This window comes from Triturus cristatus, chromosome 9 (assembly GCF_964204655.1).
Source record: "Triturus cristatus chromosome 9, aTriCri1.1, whole genome shotgun sequence".
In the NCBI taxonomy this organism is placed as follows: domain Eukaryota; kingdom Metazoa; phylum Chordata; class Amphibia; order Caudata; family Salamandridae; genus Triturus; species Triturus cristatus.
In genome coordinates this window covers 377,552,239-377,579,489 of record NC_140592.1, presented here as the reverse complement: position 1 = coordinate 377,579,489, position 27,251 = coordinate 377,552,239, and the positions used below count along the sequence as shown (strand labels likewise).

At 41.5% G+C, this 27,251-nt stretch overlaps 1 protein-coding gene across 1 annotated transcript in view; it reads left to right on the top strand.

Annotated features, from left to right (window-relative positions):
• Positions 1-27,251, top strand: part of CLIP3 (CAP-Gly domain containing linker protein 3) — a 193,269-nt gene that overhangs the window by 145,324 nt on the left and 20,694 nt on the right. Inside the window, exons 9-12 of the mRNA XM_085625217.1 lie at positions 5,929-6,066; positions 7,825-7,959; positions 8,753-8,876; positions 12,766-12,830. Of these exons, the coding sequence (XP_085481343.1) occupies positions 5,929-6,066; positions 7,825-7,959; positions 8,753-8,876; positions 12,766-12,830 (462 nt within the window). The remainder of the gene's footprint in view (positions 1-5,928; positions 6,067-7,824; positions 7,960-8,752; positions 8,877-12,765; positions 12,831-27,251) is intronic.

Genomic DNA, 27,251 nt, shown 5'->3' with positions numbered 1-27,251 from the left:
TAACTACGGCTTCCTTCATAAGAAAGTTAAAGAGACTCTGATGAAGAAACTTCTGGCTAGATCTCTAGTTTCACCATAGGACTCGCTTTCTTACTCTTGCCTTTAATGAAATGTTATGATTGTTCTGATCGATTTTGTCCTTTTCGGGTCCAGTCTGTCCCCTTGTTGTTATTTCTTGTACCTTCGTAACTACCAATCTGTAAAGCGCTCTGATGCCCCCTGTGGTCTTGTTCACGCTATATAAAACTCTTTAAATAAATAATAAAAAGAAATTATTTTACCATCAAAATGCTTTGAAAAACTGGACAAAAATGTTGATTATGATTTATTGCCTTTAAAACGGATGCATAATGGCTTTTTCTGGAATCTTTAATATGATGTATGTTCACTGATATATTTAGAGAAGACTCACATATCATTAATTGCATTCAACACATACTTTTAAAGGTTATTTCCTGAATGCTACAGCTTGCTTCAGACAGTGATTGGAAGCAACCAATGGAACTGCAGCATTCTTTGACGTACCATTAGGCTGGCATAGTGTGGGTTGTGTTGCGTTGAGATAACGCCAGCATACTGAGCTCTCCCTGTGTTACAGCAGAGTGAACGTTTGATGAGGAAGTGGAGAGTGTAAGCCAGAAAGCCATTAGCAAACAGCTCATATGGTTGTGTAAGACAGCTCTGGGTGCAGTAATGATCTTACATCGCCTGGGCCACATTTGGACCCTGCAAAGGAGGAGGCAGCCACTTGAGGGGCGAGGAACGAGCTCTGAGGGGCACCGGTCCCCACTATCCCTTTATTTTACAGATGGTAGCCGAATCAAGCAGGACATAAGTGCAGCAGGCAGCACTTATGTGGGACAGGAAGACAGTTAGTCATACCTTTTGGGAAGCAGTTGATAACCACCACAAAAGAGTACACATGTAAGCTGTGAAAACTCATGCTAGGAAAAATCCCTCACTGAGAACAAGGAAGAGAATTGCTCAAAGGACCTGAAGGTGAGTGGGCCACACCAAGGAAATTGGATCTACCAGGTGATTAGGGAAATAATTAAGAATACAGCACAAAGCAGCAGGCATATGAGCCACACCAGTGTGAAGACATTGAGGTTACACCAGGTAGTTGAAATATTCAAGTTACATAGAGAGATGGCTTGGGCCTTTCTGCAAACTGTTTAGACCTGTGACCACATAATGGACTGCTGATAATTAGGTGAGTGGTGGAAATTAACCATCTACATTGTGTGCCCTGGCTGCTTATTTAAAAGAAGCAGACAGATGGCTAACCAAAATAGAGGCAGCACAAGACTTTTAAATCTTAACACTGATACCTGACAATGAGGGTACAGGAAACTAATATTAGATACCAACAGGGAGAGCTTTTTGTGCAAAAGTAGTATACGAGTCAAGAGGACAACTTGACACAGTAAGATGTCTAAGTGTCATCACCCACCATAGGCCGTTACAGAAATAAAAACAAGTATCATCCATTAAAAGACATTCTTTAGATATAAGGATCAGAGCAATCGAGGATTGACAGACACAAGGAAGAGCAAACGAAAGGAGGAGCAGATGATGATTTGATGGCAGGTACTTCACGATCAACAACTGACCTGACAAGTGAAGCATCAATATATGATGTCTTGAAAGTGAACCTGGACATCAGAGAAGTTCTAGAATAATCACTTATGCACACTGCAGTAAAAAGCATTCTGAAAAAACAGATAAAACTCATTTTGAACACCGCGGACATGGAAAATATCAAGTCTACACCGCCGCTAATAAGGACCCTGACAGCCTCGTATAATAATGAGCGACATGTTGGCCCCAATGCCCAATCTTACCTCAATTGTACAATTGGGAAAGCCTGCTTAACCCAAATTATGGCTTTACTAATTAAAGATTTTAAACTGGCCACTGCCATCTAATATTGTTAAGTGCAGACTATGCGGCTATAAATTTGAAACATTTACACATCTGCTCTTCTGTTGTCAGTCGCTGCTACACCTCCGGAGAATACTATTAAAGCCACTCTTTTTAACCCATGGCATTAGAACATGTAACAATGCAATGAATTTTATTTTTAGCACCATCATTCCCGCTGATCTGGCAAGAATTGGTAAATTTTTTAAAGCAGTGCAGGACCTCCTAAAAAAACACACAACAAAGTCAGGAGATGTCTTCCTTTGACGACTTTTTACCTTCTGTACCACGAACTTTAGGCATCTCACACTCTGACTCTCTTGTAATTGATTTTTAATAGCCACTACGTATTCAAAGCAAATGTAGAGGATTTTATTCTTTGGAAATTACAAGCATGTTTGTGTTAGATAGCCCTATTATGATTCACTGCTTTTTATATATCTTTTATACGGGTTTTAAACAGTTAAATTGCACACAAAAAAAAAAAAATTAAACAAAGTTGATTTCAGACCGTGGGTTCTACCCCTAGGTACTATATGTTGGTCACGTTTTAGGGCATGGCAAGGTCTCCGAAATGTTTTATATTGTTATGGTTTTAATTAACTACACAATAAAAAAAAAATGACTTCAAAAAGTTCTAGAACAAATGTTTGAAACACTGGCAATAGAGGTTACTCTACCAAAAGACCTAGATAAAGAGTCAGCAATAACAAAAGACAGAGATAGGGAATGAGTTAAAACAATGAAAGAGCTATTGGAAGATCTCATATGCATAAACAAATTTGCCAGAAGGAGATGGTGGGAATGGGTAAACTATTTTACTTGATAATACACAGGCACGTAGAATTCCAGGGAAATTCAATCATCCAAGGGTGCACCATGACTAACTATAGTAAAACTCATGAACAACAAGGATGTCATATTGCAGGAATCCAGAAAAGCAGGTCTACGTCACCATAAAAAACAATGAATTCTCATCGTTGAGATTTGCAGATGATCTACCAAATTATGCACCAGCAGAATTTAAAAAGTTATTATTCGAGAAAGTTCAATGAAGGCTACAAAATATATCTGTCCAAAGCATGTTAACATAGTGGTCTATGTTAAATGTGAGGGGTAGCTTGAAGGCCTGGCTGTTCCCCAGCTACCTCTGAAAGTGGCGGTCCTGATCTGACCCAACAAAGGAAGTAATATTAACTTAAAATCTCAAAAATGAGCTGCAACGACTAAAGGGGTGCATTGGAGCTCCCCATGGAAGCCTGGGATATGCTGGGGAAGTGGTAGTGAAGCAGGAAACAAACTCAATGAATGAAATGATAGAGGAAGTTGTAAATGGAAGTTGGAAAGAAGTACACAAAGGGGACATAAAATATCTGAAATAGATAGACAATATAGGGACAAAACCAGATGATACCAGAAGGATCAACAAGAAATGGCTAAAACTGCAACAAAAGAAGAAGGGAGTGAGAAATCACCCATAATAGATATCCGCTAAACTAAAGAGACATGAAATTAAGAGGTTTGCACTACTAGGCTTGATTACATATGATATAAGTATTATCACTGCCCACTACTAGTACTGCCTAAAAAAGTACTCAGAAGTGTGATGGTATATATATTTTTAACATGGATGAGGTCACATAGTTTAGGCAAATATAATGAAGAAAGTGTGAGATAGATATAGGTTGTTATCTGAGGCTTACTCTGTGGATGAAATTGATGTACCACACCAGAGGTAACTGTGCCATGAACCCAGAAATTGATGTTCGAGCAACATTACATCATGCAAAAAAAAAAGAAAAACAAGAGCTCCTTGGGCTGGGCAAGCAAACAGGGTACAAGCTGGTCATTCCAATGGTGAAAGGGAGGGAATACCTTAGGATATCAAATCCCAAAGTTGTCCTAGGAGGATCGACAAGGGTGGTGTTAGGTTGCTTTCACTTTATGAGAAGGTTGGTGAAAGGACAAGGAGGTAGACCAAAGACATTGATAATCCACAAATATACTAGGACTGGAGATAGTGCAGAGAAAAAAAGAGGCAAAAGGCTCAAAAGAAGACATCTATAAGTTAGGAAGTGTTAAAACTAGAACCTCATTGTTTAATTTAACACCATATTGCTCATTAAATAAATGAAATGACACTTACAAATATACAGGGCACAATTCAACTTCAAAGATAGACAAATATAAATACCTTTCTCCATGAAACAAATCTGATAAAGAAAAAGCTTTTCAAGATGACCAGGAGTGGAAGGGGCAGATAACGGAATCATCTGATTGTAGATATGCTTAGGGAGTAGCAATGTGGATGGTGAAGGTCCGCTGTTTGAAACTGATGAAACTCTCTTGGGTACCATTGTCCGATAAACAACAGTGGTGGGTTAGTTAAATGTCAAAAATCTGTTCATGGTAAACTCACATGCATACAACATTGACAACACAACATTCTCCTCAACAGTTATGGCTAAAAGGGGACAATACAGGCACAGACTGGTAATATGGAGTGGGGATATTGTGCGCTAGATAAAGTACAATATTGGTCAACATTATTTACAAGGCCATTGGCTAATACCTGGTGAAAGAGATGGAGGACTGGCACATGTTAGGATTTTGAAGGTGAAAGCATGGACTACAAAGAATTTTGTTTTCTTCTATTTATTCATGCATAAACAACACATGAGAATTAGCCACTTTATCACCAGAATATAAGCTGTTATGTGATGTTAATGGCAGAAACTTTGAGAAGAACATTGTCAGACCATTAGCCATTGCGTTGTACACTGTTTACAGGATAAGGGAGAAAATTACATAAGGAGGAAAAGAGTTGGGAAGCATTCAAAGTGTTAATGAGGAGTGTTTGTTTTACCTTCAGAATAGGCGTGAAAATGGTAATGCAAGTGAAATATTGGCTTTACAATAACAAGAGCACAAAGTTGAAAAGTAAACACGCTTTGGAGGTCTTTAATAAGGAATGTGAAAAGGCCTTAATGAGTTAGGAATATATGAATATTTCGAATACTGCATTATGAAGCAAAGTGACCGGCCTTCGGAGGTAGATGACTAGGTACACTAGTAAATGGGAAGGGTGCCTTAATGGATATCACACACATATACTTAAAGTATGGTAAACAAAGTGAACACACAGTTTAAAATTAACATGTTGTTCCTCCAGTAAAATGGAAAATTGTACATTCAACTTACTTAATCAGATCCACACAATATAGAAAAGGATAACAACATTTAAAAAATGAGGTAGGAAATAGACACTCTCAAAGAGTTTATTAGGGTATAAGATGAATTAATAAATTATATAATGGACCACAGGTAGCAATGGAATCACATTGAAGTTTTAATATCTACAAAAAATAGCCAGTGCCCCATCTCTTAACGGTTTTTGAGAGGGCAAAGTTCATAAAAACCCTGCAACGAATAATTCACACAAATGTAGTAGTATTACCGAAACCTTATATGAATCCCTGTTATTCTAAGTCCCATAGATCACTATCAATGCTAAATGTGTCACTGAAATAAGGTTATAATGGGTAGTATGAAACAGATCATATGATTAGAAGAAAAAAGACCAAGCAGAGTATACCAGCTAGAAGTGAAACTCACAACTTGTGGAGAATTTTCTATGTATTGGAAGAACTCCAGGATTGGGAGGAGGAAATTGTAGTTGTGTCCATAGGCTCTCACAAAAAGGCCCCAGATTCAATACAGTGGGTGTGGCTTGCAACATACTTGTAGATCTAAATTTTGGCCTGAAATTTATTAGATGGATTAAGAGGCCTTATAGGTTGCAAGCTGTATGAACAACAACATAATAGAAAGTATTCTTAGAGATGATTTAAGCCAGGTATGCCCACACAAAGTTTTGGTTTGGGATTCATGCATTACTCTTGACAACTATAAAGGTGGACCTGCATAAAATGGTGAGTGTAGAGTAGACTTAAATGGAGTCATGATAAATGTGCTTGTTCAATCCGACTCTTCTTTCCTCTTCAGGGGTATTTGCTTCTGTATCAAAAATCACTAAAGCCCCTCTGGAACAAACACCATCTTCGGTCACTTCTACACCAAAAACCCCACGCATGGACTTTTCCCGCATGACAGGCAAAGGCAGAAAGGAGAAGAAAGAAAAAGGTAGGCATGGTTGTAAGTGTACAACATTCAAACGTAAGTTCTTTTGAGTTGGCTTATGTAGGAGCCTGGTGTATTCCAGTTACAAAGAGTGCATCCCCCAACATCAGTTGATCAGCATCTTAAGAAGGCCATTTTCTACTAAAAGTGTCCATCATTCAGACCCAGGGATTGTGCTGCTTATAAGAACCTTTTGTTGTCCAGGAAAAGTATTTAAGGTCATTTTATTTCACTTCTAGTAATATTATGTTGAATGAATTAGCACTAAAACCTCATTGAAAGACATAAGCATTGCTAGGTGGTTGCTACTGCCATGCCCACAAAGGACATCCAGAGGAAGTCCACAAAGGTTAGCTTTTTTCAGATTTTAGGTTCAGCCACATCACATACATTTTCATACAATTAATCTAGAAAATAATTATCTACACTGGAGTTATCCTGAGCATTTGACAGAACACTATTTTTCATGGCCCAACGTTGCATACTGATAGGTAATAAAGCAAGTTATTTTTAAGTGTTTTCATGAAAACTAGACAGATGGCATGCTTTCTGGGCTCTATTGAAATCTTCTTCCAGGTGACAAGACCTATAAGGTGGGATGAACAATTCCTGCAACATAGCGGGGGAAATATAGGATGTGAGCAGTGTTTAAGAATCAGAGTGCAGTTTGATAGTGAATAGAGGCCTATTCCATCCTTTACATATTGTGTATGATGGCTAATAGTTAAGAAGAAACCATTTGCACTGTCTCATTACGAGAATGATAGCCATTCTGTTTACTGTTCCTCGTCTAAGGGCAGCAACAAAATAAAAGTGGGTGCTATCATTCTACGATACCAACTTACTCTTATGGTTTCATACTGGTGCTCACTGGTGTTACATTGTGGGCCTTCGTATTGTGGGATAAGTATAGCAGACTAGAGTCCATAATTAAGGATTACAAAACAGCACCTCAGTAATATTTCATTACAGCAGATGTCTTTTAATGTTGTATTTGAAACACTGCACATAGGATGTAATTTTAGAACTACAAAGAATGCATATTTTCTTGAGAAACAAACTGTAAAATTAATTTTTTTTATTTACTTTTAAAGCACAGTATGCTTTAAAATATTTTACAAAACTTTCTGAAGGTTTACATTTGAAGGTTTGTCAATGAATGTGAAACCTATTTGTTGGAGTTGTTATCTACAGAGCATATCTGCACACATCTATACATCTATATTGCAAACATCCATCCTCTTCAGGGACTATTTCATATCATACGTCCAAAGGCGTTTTTTTCTGTTCGTATTCAGGTGTGTTGGATGCCAACCCCTCCCTAGATTGGTTTTCAAGTGTCTTGTAGTATCTGCTGTAAACATTTGTTCCCAAAATCATATAAAATAAACCTCTTAAGGCAGGTGTGTCCAACATTTATTATTGAGAAGTGGAGCTGTACCATAATTTCAGGGCAACTCAAAATGTCATGATCTTACTTCAGGTTAATTGTATGCAAATTTATCTCGCGTAGACAGCCAGAAAATAAGTCACATATGTAGCCCAATGTAAGACCAACATAAGACGACCTCTGTTCTTAAATATACATCCAGGTACAAAGAAAGGCCAAATATAATGGTGGGGATTACCAACTGTCCCTCTGGGTTTTTAAAATTTGGCAATCCATGTTGGGGAGCTCTTGATTGGCCAGAAGCCACACATATAACCACAGGTATTGTAAATTGAATGTGCCTTGACATGATGTGTCTTTATCACCCTTAGCTATTCGAAAGAAGTCACCATCTGTAGCAAGTCTGGACAGAGAGGGACTCAAGGTCGAAGTTGGTGATCAGGTGCTGGTGGCCGGACAGAAGCAGGGAATCGTGCAGTTCTACGGAAAGACAGACTTTGCTCCAGGCAAGTAACAGTGAAGCTGGGTTTGTTCTCTCTCCAAAACGGTGTTTCTGAAACCACAAAAAATTGCATTTAAAAGAATGCCTGTATTACAAATGCAAGAAGTATCCCAATGCTATTGATAGATTTTGAAGAATTACAGCATCAAACTGCAACTGCATGTAGTTTTATAAGGCTACGAAGTCAGCAAAAACATCATCTCATCAATGTCCAATCACCATAAGTCAGTGGGAGTAGATGTGACATCATATGCCTTTTACCCTCCGTTGACGGCACAGGGTTGACGACTTATCCCAACCTTAGCCTCTCACAAGCTTCCTGTTTGCTGCTGAGGAGTTATGTAAAAGGGAAGGAGAAGAAACAACTAAAAATAAAGAGGGTTTATAGACCTGATTACTTTCAGTTCTCTATATTAAAGCTGTAAGCAAAGACACTTCCAGGAGTACTAAAGGTCAAGCACCGTGATAGAAGCTGCAACCCGTGGCCACTCTTAATTCATGTCAATGACCAAAATTAAGAGTCTTTCACCTTTTCAGTGCTTGATTTCTGGGATGGGATTTTGTGGGTCTCTCGTTTCTTCCCAGTTTACTGCTTTTATTTGAATTATTCATTTTCCAGCTGCCAAATTTTCCCTACCTCTGTGATACACTCTATTTGCACTGTCATGTTCACGATCTTCTCCACCCACACGAGGAAGCGCCATGCTGGCTAATGCAGAGCATGTCTGAGAATAAGCACTGAAGGTAGTCCATGAAGACAAGGCTGACAGCATCTGTTCATTTGTTCTCTTCCTCAGGCTACTGGTTTGGGGTCGAGCTGGATAAACCCACCGGGAAACATGACGGCTCTGTGTTCGGGGTCCGCTACTTTACCTGCCCTCCAAAATACGGAGTTTTTGCTCCACCCTCCAGAGTACAAAGGTGGGTGTTAATACCAAGTCTTAATTTTATTGCCAATTACGTTACTCTATTAATATGAAAAGGAGAAAATACTGAAGTGGTTTTTGAGTGAATTATCCCTGCACGAAATATAGAGCATAGGAATATTGTGGTAGAACATCTTAGAAAAGATGTTGAGGGACAAAATATTGAAAGGCAAATGCAAATAGGGAAAGTATAGTTCTCGACTCCGTACCTACGTAACTTGAGAATATTTATATCTATATGTGTGTGTGTGTGTATGTATATTACCACACAAAAGTCCGGAAGTTTAGGGCTTGTCATTGCGGCGGTCCTGGACGGATTCTGGTAATCCACTAAATTCCAAACCAAATTTCATTTCATCAAGAAAACTCGAGGACACCCCAGTAGGCTTGACTAGTTTATTTGCAAAAAATGCTCTTTACCAACGTGTTTCACCTTTCGGCTTGATCACGGTATGGCTTGAGTCCCCAAACTTCTGGTTACATACCCAAATTGACAGTGAAAGAGGACAAGCGCGCTATACAAGTTCAGAATGACCAAAATCTGTGAGTGCCATTTTGGAATGTCTTTCAAAACGAATACGTCAGTTCATCAATCGGCATACAGAAAATGTTATTCCTTCATTATTTAGATAGGAGACAACATGCAATATATGTATATTTATAATGCCATGTTTATCCCAAGCCTATATTTTTCAATTCGACATCGTTTGAAAGGCACATGTGTAAGAAGGCTATGTAGCTCAATAACAGTACCTCCTAGTGTATTTAATCAGGTAGTCCCGCCCTAGTGGGCATATGTTCTATACATATTGTTCATGTACATTATAGCATAAAACCTTAATGTATATACATTGACCTTCAGCCAATATTGGCCCCTACTAAACAGATGCCTCATGTTTCAAAATCATGTTCACTAATAATCACTTATGATTAAACAAACATGCCCATGTGGGCAATGGTGAATTCATAATCACTGTTCTACGCATAATGCTTGTGCAATGTTCGTCATCTCCAAATTATTTTTTGCATGATGAAACTTATTCTAATCTTTTCTTAATTCATGTTCTTATTGCAATAGTTATGATACTCCGCTCTCTATTCTTTCAATTGCGCGCTTTCTCCCTGTGTGCAAACACGGAACAAACAAAGAAAAAGAAATGTAAAAAACTATATTTATACATTAAAAAGCCATAATACAAAACTCTTTGCAAAAAAGAGAAGAAATACACGCTCATGTTTTACAAAACTCCATTTGTTAAAGTCCAGGAGAAGACCTAAATTCAATTCTCCTAATCACTCCACAGATGGGGGTGCATTCCAGGTTAAACCACAGTTAATCAAATAAGCATAGTTGGCTATACTCCCAATATACGAAATGGATCTCCCTGTCCTAAATGTATAACCAACTCTTTGCTGGAATTAAGGCCAACAGGTGTCAGAGTCTCAAAATCAATTATATATTTAGATTCCATAATTCTCAATTGACGTTCTCTATCGCCTTCTCTTTCCTGTGGTCTAACCGCATCTAGAACCACATAAGTCAGTAACTTCTCATTTTGACCATGCAGTTTTGTTCATCATTATGCCTTATAGCTTGTTGATGTTCTATCACCCTCTTTTTGGCTTTATGTATGGTGCTCCCTATGTAATATTTACCACAGGTACAGATTAGGCAATATATGCAGTACTCGGTATTGCAATCAAAGCTCCCTTTGATCATAAATTCTCTCCCACTGTTTGGGACCATGATTGGTGCAATTAGTACTGTTGGCACATGCTTCTGAATGCATACAACATGGAAAGCCACCCGCTCTTCCAATCCACCCCCACAACCCGTGAGGATACTAGATTGCAGCTCAACTCGTCCTTTAAGGACCTGCATTTTCTAAAAGTGATTTAGGTGGGAATCATGTACGTATTTTTTGATAATGGAACCAGTCTTCAAAATATGGCAATTTTGATTGAACATTTTTCTAATTCTGTATGCCTTGTTTGAGAATGTCGTTATAAATCTCACCTGGCTGTCAGTTCCTGCAATCTCTGTTGGATTAGGATGCAAGAGATTATATCTTTGCAGCGTATCAGTCTTTTCTATAGCTTGCCTGACTGTCTTCTTGCTATAGCCCCGTTCTTCAAATCTCTTACTCATCACCAGCTTTTCCTCTACATATTCTTTTTCTGTGCTACAATTTGTTTTGGCCCTAATTAGCTCCCCATAGGGGATACTCTGGATTAGACTGTATGGGTGTGCACTGGTAGCATTAAGGAGGCTATTCCCACCAGTCTCCTTTCTCTGTAACTTAGTCCCCAGTTGGTTGCCCTGTACTGCAATTTCCACATCCAAAAATATAATATTTTTCGTACTCATAGCTGATGTGAAATGTAGATTCATATTGTTTTCATTCAATGATGACATAAAGGCTGCTGCTGATTCCTCAACGCCCTTCCAAATTAAAAAAGTATCATCAGTGAATCTCGTCCACATCACAATTTGTTCACCTTGAGTCTCCTAGCAACTGTACACCAGTCTCCCAGCAACTGGACAACTGCTACTCCCACCAGCCCATGAAAAGATTCGCATAGCTGGGGGCGAAGCAGGTGCCCATTGCGTGCCTTTTATCTGCTTGTATATTCTTTGATCAAAGAAGTAAACGTCAGTCATTAATCAGGACCACACCATTTCAATCAACATCTCTGTGTGCAATAACAATGACACTGGCCTTGCACGTAGAAAGTGTCTAATGGCCTGGCTCCCCAGGTCATGTCTAATACAAGTATAAAGACTGGTCACATCTAATGTAATCAACATGTAGTCTTCTTCCCATGTTAATCCATCAATCATCATTAAAAAGTGTGTAGTATCTTTTAAGTAGGCGGGTAAGGCTGTTACAAAGGGTCTTAAGTAATGATCGATATACTTGGAAGTCATTTCCAGTTGTGAACCCATGGAGGAGACTATAGGCCTTCCTGGCGGTTTCAATGCATCTTTATGTAAATAATGAAGGAATAACATTTCCTGTATGCCAGTTGATAAACTGACGTATTCGTTTTGAAAGACATTCCAAAATGGCGCTTACAGATTTTGGTCATACTGAACTTGTATAGTGCGCTCGTCCTCTTTCACTGTCAATTTTTATGTGTATGTAAAAGGATGTATGGGGACTCAAGCCATACCGTGATCAAGCCGAAAGTTGAAATGTGTTGGTAGAGAGCATTTTCTGCAAATAAACTAATCAACCATCCTGAGGTGTCCCGGAGTTTTCTTGATGTAATGAAATTTGGTTTGGAATATCTCTCTCTCTCTCAAAATTTAGGAGGCAAACCATTTTAAAACAATTAGTTGTATGGCACAGGACATGAACAAAATGTTATGGTTAAGTTGGTGAGATTGTCTCTGATTTGGTTTAATGTTTAATACTGACATGCAACCAAATGCACTTATAGAGAAATACCCTCCATACTACCTTAGTGAGTAGGATGATAATGACTGCACAGAGGGATAACAAAGTCTGATCCTGCCCCTTAAATCTGTGAAATATGAGTAGACATGAATGTTCAGATCTGCATTGAGAACATTCAGCTCACTCTGTGGTTCCTAAAAAACGTTTTGGTGTCATTAAATTAAGTGAATATTCTGAAGAAGTGGATAGGTGCACTGAAATGAAGTCCCCCAAGCCCTAGGAAGTATACAACAGAGCTAGGCTATAGCACCTCACAGATAAGCTTACAAGCTGATATACAATAAAGAAAAACACATTAAACGCACGATTCAATGCAAACTTGAAGATTACGTAGCATAAATTAATAATAAAGTAAGTTAGAGCTTGGAATATTTACAGTAGTGTAATAGCTCTTGTGGTAAAACATCCATTTTATTGTTGCAGAATTGGAGCAGGCAAAGACTCACAAAGTGACAGTAATTTAGCGAAGAAGGTTCACCAAGTTACTAGTAGGTATAATGTGTTTGCTGGATTTCCACTTTCATTTCATTCTGTCCTAAAGAAATTGTTGTATATTTCTTATTCTTATGTTACCAGTCGCAAAGCTTTAGCGGATTACAGGGATGTCAACTTCATGTGTCTTCTGTCATTGAGTAGAGTGCCTTGTTGCAGGCTTCCAATTAAAAAGAACCTTTCTGTTGAGCAATACAGAGCATTCTTAATGGAGAATTTGCAACTGAAACCTGGGATTGGGATGCTTAATAATAGAACAAAAAATTTCAAGATGGAATTCCTTCTTTGGTCACAATACATAAGTTCTACTTAGAGGACCTGCACACTTTATTCACCAAACAATAGAAGTTGAGATTTAGACTACTCAAATAAACACATTTCTTGAATAAGACCCAAGTGGTAGTCAAAAGGATCCCAGGAAAAGTCCAATGCTATTAACCATGAAGTCTTTCACTTCTATAAATATCATGAAGTAAGAAAAAGACATACTTACATTACATTACATCAACCAAATATGAGTCAAAACTGCCACTAGACAAAACTCCGGTCTCTCTCAAGCAGGAATGTTAATCACCAGAGACATCTTGACACATTTATTGTTGCTTGAAAACTGCTGGCTACACAAGGAACTCTGCAGCGTGTGCTTTTATCGTTTATATCTTTGTATTAGGTTTAAGATCCTTGTACATAGCAATATAACAAAGCATCATCAAAAGCTAACTTAACTTTATTATATTATGCAGTACATAAGGAAACTAGTAACATTCCCACAAACTCCCCCTCCCCCCTGGAACAAGATGCTATCCAGTGTTGTGAGTGATGTGATCGTGTATTGTGTCCAATGTATTCATTTGATCACCATCTGAGGATGGGGTAGGCAGGGAGCAGGTGCTTTTAAACCATAACATATTTCAGAGCACAGGGAAACTGGAAACAAAAGTGAGTGCTGAGTGGATAATGCCGGCCTGCTGTTTTTGTTACTGGGGTCGATATTGCAGCATTGTTGCAACACCGGTCCCCTAGTAAAAAAAAAACAGTCCCCCACCCTTCCATCCTGGTGCCCGATGCCTGGTCCAGCCTTACCATGTACCATCCATGGAAGGCCCCCTTGATGCAGCGTAAGCCGAAGCAGCTCTTAGTGCTGCTTTGCATTACTTTTAGGCAACATTTCCGTGCAAAACAAGTTTTGCACTGGAAAGTAAATCCAAAATAATAATTTAGAGCAGTTTTGCGTCACTTTTGTGATACAAAACCAGCGCAAAATGTTTGTTAATTTGGCTTATTGTCTACAGATTGGAGTGTTTGTTTTGCACTCTTAAATACATAACCCGAACCATCAGTGCTTAATTTGTAAAAAAATAAGTGACTGGGCCCTCTTCAGGAGAACCTTAGTTTACACCCCCCATTGCCCCTGCCTGTACTGCCAATCACACTACCAACGCAACTTCTAACCATCGCTCTCCTACAAGTGTTACAATTCAAACTATTTCAAGCCCTATAGCTATAAAAATGCCTTTGGTGGCAGGCATTAGTAATTTTATATGCATTTTGGATAAAAAAACTACTTTTGTTGTGATCATTTCTAAATTAGACAAATGGATTAACCATGTAGCAGACCGTTACAAGTGCCGGTGGTGACAATTAAGTGTTGGTGCCCAGCACTGGAACCAACAGCTCAAATTAAGTAGTGATTGAATCATACAATAATTAATAAAGCGTTATAAGGTATTGACGTTTTGGGACAGTGATTGAACTATCCGACCGCGGTTCATCGCACACTATGCACAAGAACATGGAGAAAGTGGTAGCAATATAAACTTCAATATGATTAGCAAAGTAAGTTCATCAAATGCAGTGAAATTGTGTATGATTAGTAAAAAAGATTCAATTAAAGGAAATGGTAAATACTTAGACAATACCAATCCAAGTCATCAAGCTCTTCACTAAATTGTTTAAGGGTTGAACATTTTTATTAGGATTACACCTGTTTTTAGTCCAGTGATGCATTTGTAGGACAGAATGTGAAAACAGGTATGCCTTCTTTTAGTGCTAAATCTGTGGTACTACCATATACGCAGGAATTCCTCAGAGCATCATATCGGAGCAGATTTATTATAACTTTGTAGCGCTGGCAAGTTAGACATGGTGGCGCAAAATCTTGATAAGGATTATGTTACTTACCGTGTAAGCATCTTTTCATGGCGTGTAGCGCTGTAGATTCACATGCTCTGCATACTACTGCCATCTAGTGTTGGGTCTGGAGTTGTGCAAGCTGTTTTTCTTCGAAGAAGTCTTTTGAATCAAAAGACAAAAGGCCAGATGTAGGTGGCTAAATACCGGTTGGTAACCCGAAATTCTGTAAATTTCAGGGTTACTGACCGGTATTTAGCCATTCTTAATGTAGGTGATGATTCGGTATTTACCGAATCGGTATTTACCGATTCGGTAAATGCAATGTAGAAAGCACATAAAAGAGTGCTTATGTGCTTTAAGAATTTTTTAATTACCACCAACTTCAAGTTGGTGGTAGTTAACTAATTCCTTTAAAAATTCACTTTAGAATGTTTTTTTAAGTGCCATGTGGCACACATCCATGCCCTTAGGGCATCCTCCGCACTGCCGCACTCTAATTGTGTCCCTCACCGCTTTTTTGGCGGCTCTGGCCCTCGCGTTCTGCTCGTACTGGGCGCCATCTTGGATTGGTCTCAGGGAAGCTCTCTCCTCCCCCGGCGCTCTAGCAGTCAGGTGGTTAGGGCAGAGCCCTATTTTTACCGGACATTATGACGCGCAGCGTTTGCGCGCAGCGTGAGCGCCACAGTGACGCCGGAGTCACGCCAGAGTCCAGCCCGTCTGCGCCCGTCCGCGCTGAGGACGGGCTGGCCGGCTGGACCTCAGGCCGGTAAAGGGAAAGTCTTATATCCCGTTCGTACTCTTTGAATGACCTACTCAGGTTGAAACCTTCCAGACTCCCATGTTCCCATAGGAACGCTCCGGATGATTTCCTACTTCCTTTAGGCTGTGGATGCTCATTGGTAAGTTCTGGGGATTCGATCCTCCCCTCATCTTCCCATCCGTTAACACATAATACCTATATTGGAATCAGTACGGCGAGGGAAGACTGTATCCTTATTAATGCTCGCTCATTGATAAAAAACAATACGTCTTTTAAGGAGCTTGTACTGGACAGGAAACCCTCATGGGTTTTTGTCACGGAGACATGGGCAAGGGACTCCTCCGGTCCAGACTTGGTGGAAGCGGTCCCCATGGGCTATTGCCTGTCTCGGCAGGATAGAATTGGTCGTGTAGGAGGAGGTTTAGCAATTTTGTACAAAGACACTTTCTATTGCCATACCCTATCTCTATCAGACCCTAAAGATAATTTTCAGGCCATGTACTTTTCTTTAAAAGGTGCTCATGAGTCCACTTTCAATGGGATTCTGATTTATCGTCCCCCGGTCCCAGAGGGGACTTTGGACATCAGCTACTTCATATCTTAGAACCCTATTTTGGTCGTAAAAATTTAACGGTTCTGGGAGACCTAAATTATCCTTTAGAATTACTGGAGCCTACTGATACTCTCTCCCTGCTGGAAGTTATGTCAGCCTGTGGATTGACTCAATTGGTCAGAGGTATTACCCATCGAGCGGGTCATACGCTTGACGGGATTTTTTCGAATGATGAGAGGTTGGTGGTAAGGGACCCCTTCTTCCTCTCATGGTCCGATCATCTGGCTGTTCCGTTTGAGGTGTCTTGCCCGATCATGGTCAGGCACGATAAAGCCCCGAGTATAACGGAACTCCTTAGGGACTTTAAGAAAATCACTGACAGCTCCTTTGCTCCTTGGGCTCCCAGCCTGGCCGTTCCTCAAAAGGAGAATGTTCAGGTGGCGGTTACGCTATTTGAAAAGGCTGTTACTGACGCACTGGATGAGTTGGCGCCTATCCGGGTGCGTTACTCAGCGAGAAAAAAGCCCTCTGCCCCCTGGTTTTCGGAGCATCTAAGATCTCTTAGACAGGAAGTTAGGAGACGGGAGCGGCTTTGGCATTCTAGTTGGGATTGGATGAAAAAAGAGGCCCACAAACTCTTGATGAGGAAGTATAAGCGGGAAGTGATAAGGGCTAAACAGGAATACTTCACGGCCCTCTCCTCCTCTCTCTCCTCCCCTAAGGAGCTCTTTAGGATAGTGGACTCCCTTATGTCCCTTCAAACCCCGGACCCTGTTATTGCTTCGCAGCAGCTCTGTGACAGCATAGCTGTCTTTTTTCAGATGAAGATCTCTGATATTTATTCCACCTTAGAGCTGCAGAGGACCCTGACTACTGAGCCCCCGGTATTTGGGGATGTGGCTCATGTTCCCATTGCTCTCATGGGGAATTCCTCTCGGGGACGTTTGGAGTCCTTCCCTCTCCTCTCCTTGCAGGATTTAGAGATCCTCCTGAATAACACCAAGTCAGGCTCACCTCTAGATATCTGTCCCCTTAAGATCCTCAAGCAATGCAGGGAAACCTTCCTGCCTCCCCTTGTTGACATCATGAATAGGGCCATAAGGGATGGTATCTTCCCCCCTCAATGGAAAAGGGCAGTAGTGAAGCCTTTACTAAAGAAACCATCTCTTGATCCTGGGGTTTTAAAAAACTTCCGCCCCATTTCACTGCTCCCTGCCCCTGCGAAGATGTTAGAAACCCACCTCAATAAACATCTCGCAGCTTTTGTAGAAAGCTCAGGCTGCCTTGATCATTCCCAGCATGGTTTTAGGAGGGAACATAGCACTGAGTCGGCCCTCACCATAGTGCTGGATAATATCCGCACTCGTGTGGATGGGGGCCAGACCGCCCTCCTTATCCTGCTGGACCTCACGGCAGCCTTTGATACCCTCTCTCCCTCAGTCCTATCATCTCGTCTGAGGGAGATTGGGGTTGAGGGAGCAGCCCTGTGCCTATTGACCTCTTTTCTTGGTCAAAGAGAGCAAAGAGTGAAGTTGGGGGAGTTTCTATCTCCATCCATGTCTGTGCAATGTGGGGTCCCTCAGGGGTCGGCATTAAGTCCGACCCTTTTTAACATATATGTGACCCCCCTTGCCAGACTTATTAGATCTTTTGGGAGGGAGGTAGTCTCCTATGCAGATGACACACAGATCCTCGTCTCTCTCTCCCAATCAGTTAAGTCGACTGCCTCCAATTTTAGATCTTGTATGGAGGCAGTAGGACAATGGATGATTCACAACTCATTGAAACTGAATGGGGAGAAGACGGAGGTGATGGTGTTTGGAGGAAAGGAAGAGGTTTGGTCTCATGATTGGTGGCCGGACTCATTGGGAATGTGTCCTGATCCCGCCTCGTCGGCCAAAAACCTAGGAGTTTTGATCGATCCCACCCTTAACATGTGTCAACAAGTTAACAGAATGGTCTCTACCTGCTGGGGCATTATATACACACTGGGAAAAATTAGACACTATCTCTCACAGCAGGCAAGGAAACAAGTTGCTGTTGCTCTCATCGGTTCCCGGCTGGACTATTGCAATGCGCTATATGCGGGACTTAATAGAAGTCTGCTGTAGCGCTTGCAAGTAGCCCAGAACGCAGCAGCTAGGTTTGTCCTTGATCTGCCCAGGCATGCCTCGGCTTCCTCTGCCAGAAAATTGTTACATTGGCTTCCTATAGAGGACCGGATACTCTTTAAAACCATGTGTATGACCTATAGGGCTCTAGCTAATGGTAGCTCTTCTGGAATGGGTTCTATTCTGTTTCATTATAGCCCCTCCAGGAACTTGCGCTCCTCCAACAGACTTCTCTTTCTAGTCCCCCGTATTCGTAAAGCTAGATGGGGAGGCAAAGCCTTCTCTTTTCTGGCACCTAAGTGGTGGAATGATCTCCCACTAGAACTTAGGTCTCTTCCCACATTACAGCTTTTCAGAGTTGCCTTGAAAACTCATCTTTTCGCAAAGTCATACCTGTAGTGGTGTTCTGTTTTCTCATTTGGATCTGTTTTGTAGGCGCCTTGATGCCTTCGGGTTTTAGTTGCGCAATATAAATTTATTGCATTCATTCATTCATTCAGGCCCATTTCAGGGGTGCAACAGGGTGTCCTTTGGACACCCTGGCACCCTTGAAATACCTTCCGGTATTGCTGATTCGGTAATACCGAATCGCTAATACAGAATGGCTTTAGATTCATTCCTATGGGCCTCCAAGCCCAAAGGAATGAATGGGTAGGTAGTCCTTATTACCGAATCGGTATTACCGATTCGGTAATAAGGAATATTAAGGAATCTGTATTTTTTGCCGATTCATTACCTACATAAGACATACCGATTTATTAATACTGAATCGGTAAAATGCGGTATTAAGAATTCGGTATTTGTGGATCACCTACATCTGGCCCTAAGAGACTCTTCTTGGTGATCTTGCGCATGGCCATCAACTCATTTGTTAGATTGTTTTCCCGTAGACGGTGAGAAAGGAGTGTAAGGTAAGTGTAAGAAAAGCGATGTCTATGCTAAAAGTAAGTATACTGGATAAACATAAAATGTAACTACAACGGCAACAGGCATCCGTAGAAGAGGGGTGCAAGTGAATCTACAGCACTACATGCCACGAACAGATGCTTACAGGGTAAGTAACATAATCTGTTCAATGGCATGTGTGACTGTAGATACACACGTTCTGTATAGACTGTAGAGCACTTCCTCCTAGAAACAGTGGCTAGCCTGTGGAAGTTGCAGAGTACATAGCACTGCCTGGCCTACACTGGCTCGTTGGTGTGCTAAAATATTAACACAGTAGTGTTTGGTGAATGTGTGTGTTGTACCTGCCTTACAAATGTCTGCTATGGGAATATTTCCCAGAGACGCCATAGTGGCTCCCTTTCACTAGTGGAATGTGCTCTGGGAGTAACAGGTAAATGTGTTTTGGCCTAAATGTTGTGAGTTTGAATACATTTGACTATCCATCTGGCTATGCCTGGTTTGAATATTGGATTGCCTTTATGAGGTGGAGAAAAGGTTATAAAGAGTTGCTTTATTTTACTGAAAGTTTTAGTTCTATCTATGTAGATCATGCGTGCTCTTTTTACATCTAGAGTATAAAGAGCTCTTTCTGCAACAGTCAGAGAGAGGAAATAAAACTGGGAGTTCAATGGTTTGATTGAGGTGAAATTGTGAGACTACCTTAGATAGGAATTTTGGATTGGTACGAATAACAAATTTGTCTCTATGTATTTTGAAGAATGGTTCTTCGAAGGTTAAAGCCTGGAGCTCACTAATACGTCTAAGTGAGGTAATGGCAATTAAAAATATCACTTTCCAGGAAAGAAATTGCAGGGGGCATGAGTGGAGAGGCTCAAAAAGGGGGACCCATGAGTCACCAAAAAAGGATGAGTTGTTGAAAACAAAGTTAAGGTTCCAAGAGGGTGCTGGAAGAACCTTATGTGGAATAACTCGTTTGAGTCCTTCCATGAATACTTTGATGACTAGGATTTTGAATAATGAGTGATGCTGTCTATTTTGGAGAGAGGAAGCCATTGTTGAATGGCATAACCTTATGGAAGTGTAGGCTAAATTTGCTTTCTGCAACTGAAGTAGGTAGTAGATATTGTCTTCTACTGTATCTTTAATAGGGTCAATTTGATTTGACTGGCAGTAACAAACAAAACATTTCCATTTTTCAGCATAACAGGCTCTCATTGTGGATCTACATGCCTCTTTGAGAATGTTCATACATTCTGGTAGTACATTGAAGTAGCCAAACTCTATTACCTCAGGAGACAAATTGCTAGAAGTGTTTTGGGGTCTGGGTGTCTGATTTGTCCTTGATTTTGAGTGAGAAGGTCTTTCCTGTTGGGGAAATTTCCGTGTGGAGTTAATGAGAGTACTAACAGTTTTATGAACCAGGGCTGACACTCCCATGTGGGAGCTAAAAGGATCATGGTTCAAGAGGATTGCCTGAATATCCAAACCAGAAATGGAATGAGAGGGAGAGGTGGAAAAGCCTAGGCAAATATCCCTGACCAACTCATCCATAGTGCGCTGCCCTTGGATATTGGGTGTGGGTTTCTGGAGGCAAAGTTTGGGCATTTTGGGTTTTCTGTTGTGGCGTAAAGGTCAATCTAAGGGCACCCCACCTTTGAACGTAGGGAAGGAGGACTTGTGGGTGGACTTCCCACTTGTGTGTCTGTTGCTGCATCCTGCTGAGCAGGTCTGCAAAATCAGACCAGGAGATATTCCGCAAGCAGGTGAATGTTGTGTTGAAAAGCCCAATTTCATATGGTCTGAGACAGGTGTCATAGTTGTGAAGACTTTGTCCGCCTCTGTTTTTTTTACGTAATACATGACTGTCATATTGTCCATTCGGATGAGGAAAACTTGTTTGACAAGTAAGGAAGGAAAGCTTTCAGTGCTACAAATACTGCCAGAAGCTCCAGGTGGTTGATGTGTAGAGATTGATGTTTGACATTCCACAGACCTTGTACTGTCAAGTCTTGTAAGTGAGCACCTCAACCAGTGTTTGGTGCGTCCATAGTGAGAGTGATGTGAGGAACAGGGTCTAGGCCGCCATTTTAACAGATTGTTAGTGTTCCATCATTGCAGAGAACAGGAGTTTGGCGGTTTATCAACACTAGATCTTGGAGGTGACTCTGTGACTGAGACCACTGTTGAGCTAGACAATGCTGTAGAGGGTGCATCTGTAACCTTACGTTGGGAATTATGGCAATACAAGTAGCCATCATTCTTAGCAGATGCATGACAGTCCTTATGGTGAGTGTTTTGTTTGGCTGGAACTGTGATATAGTTACCTGAAAGTTCTGAATATGAGCGGGATTGGGGTAGACTAATCCTAACTGTGTGTTTAAGATTGCTTCCAAGTAAGGCTGAACTTGCAGAGGTTTAAGATGAGGCTTGGGGATATTGGTAGTAAACCCTAGCTTGTGAAGCAGATCCACTGTCACCTGAGTGTGCTGTTAGTATTGTTTGTAAGAGCTAGCTTTGATGAGCCAATCATCCAGCTTTGGATATATGTGACTATTTTGTCTTCGCAGATGTGTTGCGACCACTGCCAAGCATTTGGTGAATACCCAAGGTGCAGTAGTGACCCCGAATGAAAGTACTTTGAATTGATAGTGCTTGCCTGCTACTATAAATCTGAGATATTTGCTGTGAGCAGGATATATTAGTATGTGAAAGTAGGCGTCCTTTAGGTCTCAGGAGAAGTGGAATACCATCCTGTGGAGTGACCATATGGAAGTGCTCTGATAGGGTGTAGTGGTTCAGAGGTCTGAGATCTAGGATTCGTCTTGATGACCCATCCTTTTTGGGGATCAGAAAGTATAGACAGTATACCTTTGAGCCTTGTTGTTGAAGTGGGACAGGTTCTATGCCCCCCTGAAGAAGAAGGCCTAGGACCTGTTGTTTGAGAAGCGTCAGATGTTCCTGTGGCAACGGGTGAGAATGGGGTGGAATATGGGTAGTGTGGAAATGAGCGCCAGACAATAGTCTTGTTGGATGATGGCTAGGACCCATTTGTCTGTGGTGATAGAATCCCAGAGTGGGTAGAAGAACTGAAGTCTTCCCCTGACAGGTATTGTGTGGTTAAGGGGAAATTTTGGGTAGTCACTGCTTTGCAGTGGGTCCTTCTCCACACGAGGAAGCACCCCTGCCCCTTCCCTTTTTGTTCCGTTCTATAAGTTACCTCTAAAATAACCCTTACTGTAGTTGGATTAGGTTTTGTTTTGTTGGGAAGTGCCTGTGTCTGTGGAGGTGGATTTATATCCACCTTAATAGCCAGAGCGACGAAAGGAGCCTCTAGGAGTGGGAGTTTGTGACTTCAGCTCTTTCGGTGTACCTTTGTCATTTTATCAAGGGTAGTATCTACATGCGGCCCAAAAAGGTGCTCTTTATCAAAAGGCACATTCAAGATTGCCTGCTGGACCTCTGGCTTGAATCCTGAACAACTAAGCCATGCGTGTCCTCTAAGATGCACACTGATATTAATAACAAAGCACGATAGAGAAAGCCTCCTCTTCTTCCACGGTTGGCTATTCATGTGCATGTTTTCCACCGAAATAGTTGGGAGAAATGGTTGGGAGTGTCATCCCCGCTCCTCCAAAACATTTTTAACCAACGGGCCTTTGGATCCCAAAGGGTCTTTTTGGACCAGAACGACTTACACGTATCGCAGTTGGCTTCCTTATGGTCGGGTGAAAGGCACAGATTGCACATAAGGTGTTGATCGGTGTGCGGATATTTTGCGTGGCAACGCGGGCAGAATCAAAATGTATGTTCCATTAGAAAATTCAACATGGTGGTGGTATGCACACCGTATGTTCCATTAGAAGCACATCTTCGATGGAGGCGGTGACATGCCGGAAGATAGGCCTGAGATGGGCGGCACCCCAAAGGCCAGTCAGTCAAATTCGGAACCAACAAAATTCAAGTGCAGTGCATAAGTTGAAAAGCGCGATCGAAGATAATACTGTCAAACAAAGGTGTCGACGCCCATGAGCAATATCACTGACAGGAGGAGTCCCTCAGTCTTGTGACTCGAAAGATTTCTTTGAAGAAAAACAACTTGCACAGCTATGGACCCAAACTAGATGGCAGGAGTTTCCAGAGCATGTGTATCTACAGCCATACATGCCATTGAACAGTATTTACTTTCCAGTGCAAAAAATGTTGTCCTTAAGGTAGCGTAAATAGCGCTTTGCTCTGCTCTGGCTCAAAACTTTCACACAACAAGGCACAACACCAAACGTTGCAATGTGACATTAGAAGAAGGGTGCAGGAAAGCGCCATATCTACAAACATCTAGAATTATCCTGCTCTCTCCCTAGCCCTGGCGCACAATTAGGCTGCTGAATGCCATGCATACCTGTGCGGCATAGTGCAAAGGGAAAATATGATGTTACGACGCAAACAATTACAACGCATGCTTTTACAACACGTTTTTTACATCGCAACTACCATTACATTGCATAATTTTACAACACATGCCATTAAAACGCATTTTTAAAAACTACCATTACAACGCATTCCATTACAACGTATCCCCTTACAACGCATACCATTACAACGCATAATACTTTTAGGGCAACATTAGGGTAAGTGTTGGATAGTGTAGGGGTAAAAAAATACTGTTCCCACTCCAGTGAGTGCAACAGTAGGGTAAGTGTTGGATAGTGTAGGGGTAAAAATTACTATTCCCATCTACCGCAAAGCCCATACCCACCCTAAAACTTGCTTTGTAATGGCATGCGTTGTAGTGACATGCATTGTAATAGCATGTGTTGTAATGGCATGCAATGTAAAGATAGTTGCGTTGCAACAACTGCGTTGTAAAAGCAGTGCGATTTAATGACTGCGTTGTAATGGATGTTTCCCATGCAAAGGTGTCTGCGTGAGTCTAGCATGGGTTTTGTAGTGGAAGGATATCCTTCCAATATAAAATACTATTCTTTGACTAACTTTAAAACTTTTCCTACTTTGGATGTGTGCTGTACAGTGCAGCACACATGCAAAGTTGGAAAAGTTAGGGAAAATAAAAAACTTGTATCCTTTTTAACACCTACGTTAAAGTGGTGTTATTTTTTGTGCACAAAACCATGTCTACTATTGTTAGTAGGTGTGTCAAAAAACATGGGTAGTTGCATGGGAACGCCCATCACAGGGTAATGCGAAGCAGTGATTTACACTGCTTTGTGTTACATTCAGACAACGGTCCAGCACAAAACAAGTTTTGGGATGGAAAGTAAATTAAAAAGAACAATTTGCGCAGGTTTGCTCCACTTTTGTGGCAGAAACCCAGCATAAAATGTTTATTAATCCAGGCCTTTGTGTCAAGGGACGCCTTTTCATTGCAGGCATTATTTTTTATGCAAGGCCATGTCTGACAATCTTTGTAGATCTGGCTTGCTGTCAAAACCATGGATGGTAGGGCCCAAGTATCACATTTGGAACACCCTCTTGACTTAGTGCAGTGCAATGCAGCCAGAATGCCATTTGCGCTACTTCAAGGGCACAGTTTCAGCGCACAAAAGGTCTTGCTCTGGAAAGTAAATACTTTAATAACCCTTTGGTGTATATTTACAAGCCCTTATTTCCGCCACACATTTAGTGATGTTGTGATGGCGATAGGAACTTTGCCTTATTCACAAGTCAGCATTAAGCCACTTAAGGTGGCTTAACACCACCTTGTAAATAAGACACCCTTTCATGCTGTATTTATTATGAAAGGGATTGGCAATCGGTGTTGCATTGGGCATTCCACCGCAACACTCATTGTTTTTGATGCTGCCACCAATGTAAAAGGGTGGCATACATAGGAGGCAGGGCCAAAATTAAGACCAGGGAAAATCTGGTCTTAACCTGGTGAAACAAGGAGAACTGCTTTATTTGTCGCATTTTTGCTGATCCATGTGTGCTCATAGTCCCTGTCTGAGCACCGAACCATGGCGCTGAGACCAATCACGATGATGGTGACATCAGTTTCGTGATTGGCCTAGGGGAGCCTGTGCGTTTCCTGCTTCCGTTCCGGCTGGACTCCAGATGCAGGAGAGACGGCAAGTAGAGATGCTGTTATGAGGTAAGTTTTTATTTTTATTTTTCTACAACCTCCCCCGCCCACCACACTAGTACCATCAAAGCCAGCCGCCACTGCTCCTACTTCATGTCCCCTGTTCCTGACACTCTGAAGCTGCTTTTAGTGGTACATAGAGCACCTTACAAATTACCAATAACTAAATAACTGCATTTATAAAATAGAAAGCGATTAATATGCGTCGTGGTATTATTACCCTTTGTACACAACTTTGCACAGGCATTTTCCATCTGTTGAAATCTGGGGGTGACTCTGATTGTACATAAAAAGTGCACTTGATGCCCAGCTTGAGTTTGTACTAAAACGGGAGCAAATAGAATTTGTATCCTTTTAAGCTCTGCCCCTGGGTTTAAATCCCTATGAAAAACTAGAGCACTGAGGTTAGGAAGCCAGCTAGCCTGATGCTTTCCAAGAAATTCATAAATTAATTTTGCTTTCACCCTCAGCAGCCTACTGCATGGGTCTATAGGTCAGATCTCTCAATCTATTGGCTGCCTGGCACTTTGAGTGAGGACATTTTGCCTGATCACATGTGTCCAGCTGCCTGATAAGAACCCAACTTCATTGCCAGTGCGGGTCTTCCTGGGCTGCCTGGGCTGCTGGGCATTTCTTTACTTTTTATGATTTTTATACGTTTGCCAAATTTATTTAGCATATTGCATATGTAAGCAAAGCAAAAATGTAAAAAACAAATTGCAAGCTGGCCAGACCTTAAAGTGTTGCCAATGCTTGTTTATAGTATATCTCTTATGAGTAATTTTGACAAACATATAGAAGAAGGTGTCAAAACAGCAGTGGCGGCTTCCGCCACTGCTGTATTGACACCAGTGGAGGGCTGGGTGTAAGACAGGGAATAAGAATAATTAAAAAAATGTTAGCTGTCGCTGACGCCAACAGACGTCTCTGTGTATCTCTGCTCTTGGTGGTCACTGCGAAAGCACAGGCTGCCTGCCCAATCAAGACGCTGCCCTCATGCTTTAACTAGCATGAGAGTGGCACCAGGATTGGTCTGAGTTGCCTGGTATGCCACTCAGATAGTGCATGGGAGCAGCCGCGGCCCGTGCAGGTAAGAGCAGTGGGACCGGGTGATAGTGATTTTTAACAGACGATGAGAAGGGGAAATTCATTATTTATTTAATGTTCCCTCGTCATCGTGCGTCGAAATCCCCCCCTCCACCCGGCCCCACTGCGCGCCGCAGCTGCATGGGAGTTTGTGCTGTTTCTCCAACCTGGCTGTGCAACACAGCTGGGTTGGAGAAATAGAAGTGCACATGTTTGATTGGCCGGCATAAGACAGCCGGCCAAATGACATGCACTCTTTGAATATGTGATGTTACATCGCGGTCTTCACACCGCGAAACCTTTACAACACAGGCATTACAACGCAAGTCCTTACAAAGACTTGCGCTGGAGGGCGCTGGCCTTAGGAATAGTATGATTCACTATTCCAACTCTAGCCTACGTTACAGTAGGGAAGGTGTTGGATTAGTAAATCAAACTATTCCTTAGCTTAGAGCACCATCCAGCGCAAGTCATTGTAATGATTTGCGTAGTAATGCCCGCGTGGTAAAGGTATTGCGTTTGTGAAGACCGCGATGTAACCGATGTTTCCCGCACTCTTTAGAGTGCCCATCGCTCCTCCCCCTGCTACGGCCCAGCCCGCCCCAACCTCCACTGGCATCGGCCCAGTCAGTCACAGGAAAATGAAATGAAATTATTGCTTTATTATAATTTTATTGTTCTGTGTCTGACTTTGACCAGTGGGGCGACGCTGCGCCGCCATTACGGAGTAGCCGCCCCTGCATTGTAGTATGGTATTTGTAGATATAC